The 13411-nt window shown below is 42.1% G+C and overlaps 1 protein-coding gene across 37 annotated transcripts in view; it reads left to right on the top strand.

Annotated features, from left to right (window-relative positions):
* Positions 1 to 13411, top strand: part of RBFOX1 (RNA binding fox-1 homolog 1) — a 1840194-nt gene that overhangs the window by 1723991 nt on the left and 102792 nt on the right. For 31 of the 37 annotated variants that reach the window (XR_012121954.1, XR_012121955.1, XM_073214694.1 and 28 more), the window contains 2 exons: positions 5169 to 5222; positions 11673 to 11765. Coding sequence is in view for 35 of the 37 variants with exons in the window: in XM_073214694.1 (XP_073070795.1) it covers positions 5169 to 5222; positions 11673 to 11765 (147 nt within the window). In the remaining 2 variants the exon portion in view is untranslated. The remainder of the gene's footprint in view (positions 1 to 5168; positions 5223 to 11672; positions 11766 to 13411) is intronic. The other 6 variants (XM_073214708.1, XM_073214707.1, XM_073214695.1 and 3 more) reach the window with 1 other exon arrangement.

The following is a 13411-nucleotide window of genomic DNA, read 5'->3' on the forward strand; positions in this document are numbered from 1 at the left end:
TTGATGTCCTTGACCTGCATGATGTTTATCAAGTTTGCATCTGACGCAGAGACAGAACAAGCGTCCTAATATTTAAGATACCCAGGCTTGAATCCTGACATTTCCGAGGAAAAGGTCAGCTTCCGCACTTCTATCTCTCTCATTTGGTAATAACCTTGAGTTGAGTCCTCTAACTCTTGCAGAGCAGAGATGCCCTCGGGCACTCTCAGGTCAATGATGACTTTGAAAAGCGCAGAGCATTCAAAGTTAGAGTCGAGGTTAAGTGTGTGTAAAGCAGTGACACCAGGTTTGCACGGGGGCAGCCGGAGGAATTAGATTCCTTTTGCCACGTCGGGTTAGGAACATGTCTTGCCCTTTAGTCCATCTTTACCATGCAAGTGCCACTGGAATACTGGCTTTGAATTTGGTCCTCTTAATGACCAGCCTGCTGCTCTTAGTGCCCCTCACTGTAACACACCCCGGTTTCCCTCCCTCATTGTCTTGGTTGCCTTGAATGTTACTGGAGTGCTTGACTGCTAAGTCAGAGAGGTATTCAAAATATCTCACACCCAGAACTCCCAAAGAAGGCTTCTGCTTGCGTCCCTGTCTTCTCATAGGGGTGGGGCTTTGGCAGAGCAAAGCCTGCCAAACCATTCAGTGTACTACCAGCTGTCAAACCTTGATTAACATCGACTGGTTTCAGAGCCAATTTTGTAACAGTCAAAATTTTCAAGCAACTGACAAGATGATAGATATGCTTAGTATCTATTAAGAACATGCAGCATACATTTAGAAATATTGAAATTAATTTTGTTTTTCACAAACAGCATTTGTGTCCATTTTTAAAAGTATGCAAGCATTTTTCAAGAGTTCCATCTCTAACAATTGGGGGACATGGATGGATTCCTGGCCTCTGTAAGAACACTGAGGCCTTCTTGGTTGACAGATGCCATCCTGAAGAAATGGAATTTCAGTACTAAAATCTGTTCTCCTTAGCCAAGCATTGGGGTGGGCACACCCATTCTGGTTATGTGATGTGTTTAGTGGCATAAATCCCATTGAAAGGTCTCTGTAAACATTCTGACTGGCTCCCCACCCTCCAGCTGAGAGAATCGAGTACGTTTTCCTCTTTCCAAGTCATTTAGACATGAGCCATCTTCCCGCCGTTCACTGCTAATTCTTCTGTCCCTTCACGTTGTCAGGAGCTGGGATGAGGGCAAGTTACAGAGAAAAATCCCCAAGATGGTTGTGCTTTTCTTCTTTGTCCCTTTATTAAATACAACCAAGGGAATTTCAAATAAAAAACACAACAAGACAAAAAAAAAAAAACCTCTTTCCTCAAATTGCCTAAAACCTGGACATGTTCATAGCAACCTCTGTAACCATTATAATTCCACCATGAAGTCTGCAACCTCTGCTGGCCCAGTGGTTTCCTCAAGGGCTTCACTTTTCGTTTTTGGTTTGTGGCTTCATTGCCTTCTGGGTGCGATCCTGCTTGTCTTTCTCTCATCACCCACTTCTGTACTTTGTATTCATTACACTCTTTGGAAGTACTTGTTCTACTGTTTGGCATTAAATCTTGTAGCTCATCATAGATTTCCTTTTTTCTTTTTTAAGATGAAACATTCCTTGGTCAAGAAGTTTCCTGGACACGGTCTCCGAAGCAGAAGCCAGAGTCTTTAAAACACTGGCTGGGGTGGGAGTGAAATGGATCTAGTATATGATCAGGGATATTGGTTCTGGAAGTTTTGTGGAAGGGAATGTAGGGCCCTGGCATGGCCACTTTCTTCTTGAGTTACTCTTTATTTCAGGGATCAAGCATAAGCACATTTCCTTTATGTTTGAATTCTTGATGGTCTCATGAAAGGAATATATGTAAGTCCACCAAATTAGTTACAATGGCTTGCTGCTGAATAGAATGCTTAATGTAACTTAGTATCTGGGTTTGGGGTGAAAGACATGGTTATAATATATCCAGACCACTGATACAACACTTCGTATCATAGAATTGTTTGCAGAAACAGCTTCTCTGTGAGTAGAGGTTTCCAATTTGCACAATATGCCTGTTGACATGACAGTCTTACTTTTGTTATCAAAATACAGTCCCTCTGGGCACGAATCTGATGTACTGAAGTCTCTCTTCATTGTCACTGAAAACAGATCAGATAACTTTGAGAACACCAGAGAGCATCTTTCATGACACCTTTTTAGGAATAAAAATAGGGTAATAAAGATGCCTGCATCTTCAATGTTAATGTAAAGTCCTACCTCCCATGATAAGTAATGAAGCCATTTTTGGGGACCGTGGCATGTGCGTCCTCTTTCTGCATTCTCAACGTGAAACCAGCCCCTCAGAGAACTGAGATACTACCCTTTCTCAGCCTCTAGGTGCACTCTCTGAGGTGACCTTTGCTTGCATGTTTGATGCTGTGTCCACGGAACACCTTTCACAGGTTTTCAGAAGAATATTATCTGATCTGAGAGTGTCTAAAGATGCCCAGTACATGTTTGCCCAAGCGCATTCCTTTAAGCTTCTGGATTTTGTGCTTGATCCAGCTATTGAGACCCCTTGCGTGGATTCTGAGACATTGTTTGAATGCGGCTGAACACTGGTGTTGAGCAAACAAATGCTAGTTGTGTCTGTGAATGAGTCGTGTCTATTTAAATTGAAAACGTGCCAGCTGTGTTTACATCATTAGCACCAAACTTCCCAATTAAACTGTTGATACTATAAATATAGTACACAACTGTCTGAGGAATGGGGCTTATATCAGCATCCTTTTTACAGCTTGTTTCACTGGCTTTGAGGATCGGCAGCCCAATGCGAGCTGCCAGAGAGGCAAATGTTTGAGACCATTTTGGGGGCATATGGTGTCATTGTTTCATTTAGGGAATGACACATGCTGGGATTACTTCTTGATTGGTTCTGTCTCATCCAGATCTTATTTTAAAGGAAATGTTTTTGTGTTGCCTGCCTAGAGAATTTTCCATAGATGACATTTCTTCATGGTTTTGGAAGAAGTCCTTTCCAAGCTTCTCTACCCATACATATGTGTGTTTTCAGGCTTTTATGCCAGAAATAAATATGATACCTATGTCTGTGGGCTGAATATTCTAAGGAGGTTTTATCAAAATTACTGCTTCTGAGGAGTTGTCAAAGCTGGAGGAAGGTTTCCTGGGAAATCCAGCAAGCCTTTCATTACCAAAATCTGAAAGTTTTCTTCTTCTATTTTTAATGATTTTTCTCCACCCAAATCTAGGTCAATGGAAATGTCCTGTAGAAGGATGATAGTCTCTTGACCAAAAGAATATCTGAGTGTCCGTGAAGTGCAGGGCTAGCTCCGTGTCTCCTAGGTTCCCACCGCATGCCCTAGCAGTGTGGTCCTTTGCGCTCCTACCCTAGCGGAGTCTTCTCTTCTCCATCTCTTTCTTCGAAGTGGAGCAGCACGTCTGCTCGACAAGAACACTTCCAGCCTGCACTGCCCTGACCGGGTGCATAGCCCGAGGGATGGCTGCACGTGTGTGACCGAGGATGACATAAGCTTCGGGTTTCTTTTTCTCATGGTCAGAACTACTTTCATTTTCAGGTTTTGAGCTATTTATATGCAAGTGGAGTATGCGTGTTTTCGCTTCTGCCTTTCCAAGGAAGGTAGATTTGTCTGCTCCAGAGGAGAGCCTCTATGTTCCACATACTTTTTCTCTTGACTCTTACTAGGACCTTCCTGCCATTCACTCTCGGGGTCTGCCGGTGCTCTACGACTGAAGCATGCTGCCCCCATTCCTCTGCTTTCTAATTGCTCATTTTCTGCCATCTTCCCAACTATGCTGTCCTCTGCTACAAAGAGGCTGCTTAAAGCTGTCCACCCAGGGAAGAGAGACAGAGTACAGAATCTCCTAGGCTATAAAGGATGCAATTCTAATCTAGGCTGCAAAAGCAAACAGACTGATAGGAAAACTGGAAAAAAAAAGAATGGAAATAATACTTTATGTTGTTCCATTTTCTTTTTAAATCATGAAAGCAAGCATTTGCTCTCATTCTACACAGGGTAAAATTTTCATCTTATTTGTCCCTGGGCCACATCACATACTCTGATGTCCCCCTCTCGCACCTTCCTTCGTGTGGAGCAGACCACACTCAAAGAATGCCCACTCTATTTCCTGCCGTCTAAGGGGACTGAGAGGGTTCCGATGTCAGGAAAAGGGCTCTAGAGTATTCAGTGCTTCTGGTTTCAGGGCCTATGTTCTCTTTTTTTTTAAGTGTGAATCAAAAATTGCTTGATGTACATCCCTCACTAGGACCATCAGATTTAGCAAATACAAAATTACAAGGTACAACCGTTGAATTTGGATTTTAGAGAGCATGTTTTCTTAAGCGTAAGTATGTCTCCACGATGGCATGGAGTATCATTAACCTGAAAATTCCGAAACTTCAATTTAATACACGACATCTGCATTTTATCCAACTGCCAAATGGATTTGTAGTCTGACAGTGTGCATCTAGATGAGAATAGGTCTAGTTGCTTCCACTTTTTATACAGTCTTTTCCTGCTAATCATCTGAAATCTGTTTGCTGAACCACAGGGAGACTTCTCTCAAGAGAAGCACATTTCGGCCTGTGACAAGTCACCACTGTGCTGGTGTCTTATGATGACGGGTGCCTGTATGGCGGATCATGCTTGTTTGCCTTCGTTTTACTCCTGTTCTGTGGGCCGGCTGTCGCTAGCCCTTATGGGAGCTGGGGGCCAAATTCCTCACCACTGTATTCTGCTGGGACATTTTACTACCAGAATCTCACATTATCAAGGGTGTTTCTCCAGGGCTAGTGGAGTAGCATAGGGGGGTCAGCATGCACACTAGCCATTTTTAATCTCTGCTGCTCCGTGCCTGGGAAAGCAATCATGCTCACATAAAGAAAGGAAAATAGAATTAGCCTCTTGACTCCATATGAAGTATCAGGCCCCTACTATGATATTGCACTTGATGGGTAGGCAGTAAAATGGAAATAATATGTGGGGTTGTATTTTCTCTTGGTTCAAGCATATCTCTAATGATAGAAGAACATAAAATGTATATCCTTGATATTAAGAGAGAAGAGATATGCTGACTGGGGGTACAGTGACCAGTGTGGTGTTTAATACGACTTATTCCATTTCTCGTCTTGCTTATAAAATATTTCTGTTTCTTTTCAGCAATTTGGTAAAATCTTAGATGTTGAAATTATTTTTAATGAGCGAGGCTCAAAGGTAAGCAACTTCATTCACTTTCGAATTGTTTAGATTATTTTTAATTTTTTTTAATGAATAATGGGAAACAACTGCACTGTTTTAATCAGCACGTTGTGAAAATACCCTTCCAGGGGGAATTCCTTTAGAGACTATTTCAGTTTCCAAAATGGTGGGAAATATATTGGGTTCTCTTTAAAATGTATAAGGGGATAATTTAAAATTGCAGTTTCATACCTATCTATCTATATATCAAGTTTCCAGAGGAAAATTATCCATGCTTAAAAAAATAATGTTGCTACATTTTTGTTTTGCAGTGATAATTATGTTCTTTATATTAAAAAGTGAGTTGATAGTCTCATGAGCAGGTAAATATGTGATTATTCTGTATTAATAAAGTGCAGTTATTTTCCTGGGTTGTAAGGGAGAAACATTTCATATACACCAACCTTTTGAATACAATTTTATTCATCAGTATGTTTACTAATCCACATTTGGTAATTTGGCATCATTAAAAATTTTTTTTTTCCTAGGAAACCAATTTTGAAGTAGGTTTTTGTAGAGCTAACAGTGCTAGTAAAAATCAGGGGTGAGGTGGAAGGGTGCCAACACCTTCAAAAAATGGAAGTATTTTGTCAGGGGGCAGGGAGGAAGGCCAAACCCTTTCAAACATCCTCTATAAAAGTGGTCATTACCTGGGAACGTACGAGAAGCACAGGTGCTCAGGCTCCAGCCAGATGTGTTGAACCAGATACTCTGAAATCAGGGCCCAGCAATCTCTGTCTTAAGAACCCTTCCAGGCCTGTCATCAAAGTTCCAAACACTGTGTCTTCCTGTGGAAGACAAATGCCAGTGCTTCTGTATCCAGAATACCCCCCTTTTTTGCATGCTGTGGGTGCTGACGGCTCCTTCAGCCTGCACCCGCAGAAAACTCACAGACTCTCCCTCGAGGTAAACAGTGCATTTGGCATAGCTGTGGATGCTGAGGGATCCCAGGGTGGGAGGCTGTAAAGGGACTCAGACGTGGACCTCAGCAGCCAGCAAGTGGCCGCTTCCAAGAGTGGCCCTGTGTTCAGAGCCTCACTCCCGTGGCCGTCAGGAATCTGAAACTTCCTTCTCCCTCACCCTCAGACAGTGAAAGTGGACATTGAGAGAAATGGCTTCCTGGGTACACAGAGATGCCGATTTGAGCCCCATTAACTTTCCTGAACACAGACAATTTGGGACAGGTCTGTGCCCAGCAGGGTTACTGAGACGAGAGTTTTTCTCTAAGGCAAGTGTCAGCTCTCTGGGGCACAGCAGGCAGCAACTCCCCACGAAGCAGGCATAGAAATGTACTATTTCTTGGACTGTATGTACCCTCTCCCTGCACAGGAGACTTAGTATTAACTGAATAGGGCGATGCTGCTTGATTTGAAGGAAGAAAATTCCAGTATTCTCTTCTGCACAGCCAAAATGATTCTGTGATTCCCCAGATGAGTAAAAATGAAATCAATCCCTTATAGTCTCTGGTTCTGCGAGTTCAGAGACCCTGCCATCCTTCGATAACTTCAGGTGTTAAATGGTCCTTCTTGTGATATGTCGGGAGTTTGACCTCTAGGCAGGGGGGACAGTAAGCTGGCTCTTGTTCTGTGTCCTCTGTGGAGACCAGGACAGGGATGACCTCTGCTCCCGCCGAGCAGACCACGCCGAGAGAAAGACGTGCCCAGCCAGATCCCCCACACCCAGGCCTGATGCACTCCTGGCAAAACCGGAGAAGACCTGGGAGATTAGCCAGCCTCCTTCTAACCCTGAGTCTGTATCACTACGGCTTCTAAAGGTTTTTTTTTAAATGTGCATCGAATTTATATTTTGTTTTTCTAACTTTTGCCAGTTGGAGAAAGCTACCATAATTCATTCTGAGAGATGTTTGGGACATTAGAAGAATATCGTCTGCTATATTGAAAGTGTAATGGCGGTGCTATTTTTAGGGCTTTTCTCATCATTCCTATGGTTAACCAGTCTCTGGGGCTCCAGGAGGAAGACCGTTTAACTTGGCCGCATCCCGAGTCTGACTTGGTGCAGCATTTTTTTTTGTTAGGAAACATCAAAAATAGCCTCTCTCAGTGGGCACGCTCCCTCCGCACGGACCGGACTTGCAGGTGCTGGAACTGACTGCTTAGGTACGGCGGGGGCGTCCTCGCGACAGTCCATTTGGGGATGGCTACATGGGGGCGACGGCTCACACAAGGCTATTTTTCATATTTGACTTTATCCTTTACAGGAAAGGACTTTATTTAAGGAAACATGTCCATTTACACAGTTGAGCAACCTGAACCCTCATTGTGAGCTCATTTTCATCATTTGGTGCTGGAGAAACAGCCAGGAGATGGGTGGGATCATAAGAGCTCGAAGCTCACCTTCTGGCCATTCTCTTTGGTGACAGACCCCAAGGCAGCTCCCTCAAGGCTATGTGAGCACTTAGGCTGTGTGTTCTGGGGGTGTTTAGTGTGTGCATGTGCACGGCACCTATGCCTACACAGGCAGTGTCTGTCTAAACCTCAGAATGCATACCGTCAGTGGTCCTTGTATATGTGGAGACCAAGTACACAAGGAAGCCGCATTTTCCAAAGATATGCGAGCCTTCGAAAATGACACTTAGATAACATTTAGGGGTGAAAGCACCACCCATTCATGTTTCCTTATAGGAGATTTAAAAACCATTGTTCAGCTCTGAAATGTTTTTTTGGGGGATGCAACTAGATAACAGCTATTGTTTAAGATACCTAGGAAATGTCCAGCCTGGTCGTGGATTCAAGAGACATCTTGAAGAATCAGCCCCATTCTAGGTACAAGACAGGTGAAGTCAACTGTGAGCAAAACAGAAGTACTTCCTGCCCTGGGATGTCCCCCAATAGCAGGAGGGGAGACTGGGGAAGCCAGCAGCAGCCCTGCAGCACGCTGCATTCTGTGGCCAAGGGGAGGCTGCCAAGAACCCGGGCAGGCTGAGCAGTACTGTTGGGAGGTGGGAAGGCTCTTGGGAAGACGCTGAGGGAGAGATGAGTAAGAATTTCCCAGGGAAAGGCGGGGCTGATGGTCTCCCAGGGAGAGGTGCTGAGGGCGCCAGGGTAGTTAGTGAGCTGTGAGATGTGAGGTGCTTAGTCCCTCAGAAAAATGAACCTGTAGACTTTTATCAGCAGCTCCCCTCTGATAGACAGGAGTTCTCTGCCCCTGAAGCGAGACGAATTGTATTTTCACGAGAAATGAAAAAACCGTGCTGTCCTCCATCCTGGGTGTACCAGAGCCTTTAGTTAAGATATAAAATGTTGCATTTGTATCCATACAGAAAAGGGAGCCATCACTTAAACAAACACCATGAAAACAAAACAAAACAAAAAAACAACTGGGATGCAAGAGGGTTAGAATTCATGATTCACGAGAAGAGTTTAAAATAAGCAAGTCACCTTGTGCAGCAGTCCCTCTTGGAGTTGTCGGTATGTGCCTTCCCATCCTAGGGCGGCACATGGCGCGGTCTTTTCCCCAGCAGCCTGGTGCCTTCTGTGCTCCACCCCATGTAGAGGTAAACCCTGAAAGCAGTGTCTGTCATCCAGCAGGCCGTGGCATGTGCTTCCCTTCTGCAGCCCCCGTGCACCCTTCATCTTTAAGGGTTACCCACGGGCACCACACTCGATTTGTACGTGCTCCAGGCCAAGACCAGAGTGGGCCCCTTTTAAAGGCTGAGATAAAAAATATTCAGAATATTGTTAAGAACCATACGCTGAGGTTTCTTTGAGATAGACCTCTGGCCTTGAAGCAGGTTCAAAGAACCTCGGCACCTGTCCTCATAGTTGCCAGACCTGTGCTTGATAGACGGGGGTTACCTAAAAATGGCCACACAGTCATTGGCTATGACCTAGTTGCCCTCTGAGCATCCTGGCAATGTCTGAGCCACCAGAGAGGCCATTCAGTTCTTGTCTTGGTGGGAGATGGGACTGTCCGCTGGAAAGGTAGGAAAGTCCCTTTGGTATGTGGGGAACTGTGTCGAGAGCAAGTTCTTTGGAACCCAACTTTCTCAGATCTCAGTCAGTCATCTCAGCAGCTGGAAATGGGACATGCAGAGCATCTCAAAAAAAAAAGAAAAGAAAAGAAAGAAAAAGAGAGAGAGAGAGAGAGAGAAGTTTAGCAGAAAATAATTAACAGTAAGCATAGTCATGAAGAGAATCTGTGTATTATCTTCACTTCAAAGCACAGTAAGGCCTTGAGAGCCAGATGGAGTCCTTCCCTTGTACTTGATGAACTTTTCTTGGGGTTTAGGATGTATTTCTCTCTCCACCTTCATCTCTCCCTGACTTACACACTGCTGATTTCAGGCCCGTACGGTTGGCCTTGGGTTCGGACTGAAATCACGATGACTTGGTTCTTCGGGATAATGTTTGACAAGTGGGTTGAATGCCCTGTTTCACCTGGGCGTGTTCTTCTCAGTGCCCCGGTAACAGTGACTGCTGGTACGCATAGACCCAGTGATGCTCCCGGGCCCTCCACCGATAAGACTTGGATTATGGATTCTCTTTCCTGGCCAGAGTCCTGGTATTCCCTATTAAATGGCTGTGCATCCAAGGAGTTAGGCGTAGAGGTGAGGCTAAGAACACTGCTGTGGGATTTCAGCTGTACCCCTGCATCTAAGATACAAATAACCAAGTCACACAGATACTCACTTCACAAACCCACTTCATTCCATAGGTTGCTGTATAGAAACTGGCAATACAATATTTCTACTTCATGCAATGAGCCAAAACCTTCTTTTGATGTTGATGGTGCCCGTGATATGACAGACCGTCGAAATGCAACTGCTGGGCTCCACTCTCGGGCTCTGATCTGGTAGATACGTGGTGGGTCTCAGGGATCTAAGCATTTAATATACTCTGAAGTTCCTTCTGATGTGCCAATTTGGGGACCCACTGGCCAAGACTGAGAATCAACAAATAGAGCAATGGCCCCCAATTCTGTCTTTTGCCCATTGAAGACCTGGTATTTCAAAACTAATCAGTTAGTATGTTTGAGTACTTAACGTGGGCAACACCTCTGTAAATCCTGAGCTTTGCAGATCACGTTAGCGACCTAGACAGGGCTTGCAGCTTCATGCTAGTTGGTTATACTGACCTGTGATTTGTAGTAATTGTCTGTTTTATTAGTAAGACTGAATATCAAACTTCCCCAGATAAACATAAAGCCGGCATTTACCCTATGCAACGTTTACCCAATGCAAATAGAAGTCCCAACACGTTGCATTATTTCACCCAGTTTACACTGTGAAAACCAGAACAGTTTGGGCAAATTTGCACTGGAATTGTTTCAAAAGGTTGGTGTGTATTTCTGAACAAGATGTACAAATGTTTTTAGGGGCTTTAAAAATAATGTGTTATATTTCCTGTACTCTTCTTAGGAACAGTGTCAGTGAAGAAAAAAGATGGATTTTGACAATGTGATATTTAGGGGGGTTGTTTTTGAGGCTGAAATATTAAAACAAAATATGTCAGTGGTGAAGTAAAGGGACTGTTTATTATCTCTCAGGAAAAGAGGAAGTGCCCAGAGTGTTATTATAAATAACATCCTATTAAAGAGGCTTTTTATTTTCTCCCTGTTGGTATGAATACCAGCATTATGTCTTAGAACTTTACAATGTGTCTACGTATGTCCCTTTTTGGTTAATACACTAGTCTGAAAAATTGAGAAATTCAGAAGCATGTCTATTTTTTGGGGGGAGGAGAAAGTACTCATATAAAAAAAGTTTGCATTACTGATCAATTGAACTGTTTGCATTATTAATCAATTGATGTTTATTTCTATTCATTTCATGTGATTATTTTGTTTATAAATCAGAGTTTAAGATTGATTATAAAAAAGGTCTTTCCTTTTTTTTAGGCTTCTAATTTTTATTTTTTGAGAAGTAAAGGCTGTAGAATTGATAAATCTGAATAACCCTAAAATTGCATGAAGAAGAGATGTTCTTAAAACCACACGGCATGACTCTGTAGGCAATGTTAGAAGATTTTGGCATTCCTTGTTGAATTTCGTGCACACGTTTTATTTTATTTCATTCTTAATTTGCATGTCCAGAAAGTGGTTCCCTTTTCTTTTCCTTGTTATTTCATTTTTATTCTCTGTGAAGACACTGTAAATTTATTTTGATCTCATTTTCTTTCCGTTAGATTTATTTTCTTCCGTAGTGACATGTAGAGAGGTATTTTTGGTATCATTCTTTGACTTCCTCAGGGGTTACATGCTAATCTGGTGACAGAAAACAAAAAATCTTGTTCACATTTGTCGCTTACTTATTGCACACCTTAGTACTCTTATAATTTCTCTAATTTGCATGTTACAGAACTGAAGCCAGGACGAGAAATAGAGATTAAAGCGAGAGAACGTTACACAGTGGTCGTGGACTGAAATAATAATCTGCATGTTGTTTTCCCTTCTCCCTCCTGCATGCAGGGATTTGGTTTCGTAACTTTCGAAAATAGTGCCGATGCGGACAGGGCGAGGGAGAAATTACACGGCACCGTGGTAGAGGGCCGTAAAATCGAGGTGCATGTTCAAAATATTTTCCTTTTCATCTTTTTTATAAATGTCTGCTTCACGCTCATTTGTCGTTTCAGATGCATCACTGTGTCTTGTATGTGACCCTATTCCCTTGTCATTGTTTATATATATATATATTTATATATAAAAAGGAAAACTGGCCTTACTTTTTTTTTTTAAAAAAAAGTTTACTTTGTGACATTACTCTTATTTCTGATGAAAGGTGGATGGCAAACATGAGACAAAAGAAAGGTTGATCTGAAAGGTTTTTTTGTTTGTTTGTTTTATTTTAGTTTTCATGTTTTATAATCAAGGGTGCAATAGATTTCAAACGTGGTGACAGTGCTGCAGAACAAAACCGAGTATAGAACCGTTTCTTTTTCTTTTCTTTTCTTTCTGCTGCAGGGTTGAGGAGGGATCCACAGTGGTGTGCAAATTAAGCCAAATTGTGAAAGAGATCACTTTTGAAAGAACAGTTGTTTAAAAAAAAAAATGAGAGGTCTTTGTCCACTTATACCTTTCATTTTTTTTTTTTCTGAAGAAGCCCATTTGAATCTTTGTATTCTTTGGATAATAAAGTGAATAACCAAACGGGATTTCCTGTTCAATATCTGGCTCCACTTCACTGCAAGAAATAAATGCTAAAATTTCCAATACTCAGAATCAGCTCTTTCTACCACTGGATCTCCCTCAACGTGGCCACTGGGTCATATTTGTTAAAACTTAAAGAAAAAAAAAAAACCAGTTACAAATGCTTTAGTCTTTGGAGTAAGATGTTGCATATTTTGCCTTTCATTTTCCCCCCTCGACGATAACGCTTAGGCCCCTCACCAAACTCTCAGTAACCATGGTAACTGTATACAAATCCATGCTGGCGATGGTGGTGAATGGTAAGTGGTGAAGTCCATCTGCCGTTTCACGTATTTAGTGCTGATATATCTATATACATATATATATACCACGTGAATTTTTTTGACTTGTTGTATTAAGTTTTCTTGATGCTCTATTTTTTTGGATATTGGTACGCCTGTAATTGAGTGTACGTTCTAAGCTAGCCTGGAAGGCACTGACTGGATTGAGATATGATCGGTGCACATCTTACTCAGATTGTTAACTTCATATTGTGTTAAACAATGCACCCTCTTTTCTCCTTTTGTTAGCTGTGACTTTAAAGCTTGAATGATTTCGTTAATCCTTGCAATGTAAAAGGCTCTTGTTCCGAGTGTTGAATGCTAGATGTTGCTTCCCCAATGGTTCTTCTGTCCTACGGTGTTGCACACGGCTAAAACTTGTTTGTCCCTTTTTTGATATTTATGTTCCCTTGTACCTTGTCTCTCCCCTCTTCTATTCCACTGCATGTTCCTTCATATGAACTTTATTTTATGTTTAAAAAGTATTTATTGTTTCTGTGTTACCATGGAGTACACGCATGCTTTTAAATCTTCAATTATGCAGTTTCTTTTAATTTGCTTTTACTGTCTCCTTATTAAACTTTTAAATGATATGACATTGCTGTATTGAAATGATTTGTAAGTTAAAATGGTTATGAAGTAAATGTAATTATAAAAATGTATGATTTTGTTATGCACCTACTGCCTTTTATAAATTAAAATGCATTTTAGTTTTGTTTTCGTTTTTAATAAATAATCACA

Source organism: Manis javanica, chromosome 10 (genome assembly GCF_040802235.1).
Source record: "Manis javanica isolate MJ-LG chromosome 10, MJ_LKY, whole genome shotgun sequence".
In the NCBI taxonomy this organism is placed as follows: domain Eukaryota; kingdom Metazoa; phylum Chordata; class Mammalia; order Pholidota; family Manidae; genus Manis; species Manis javanica.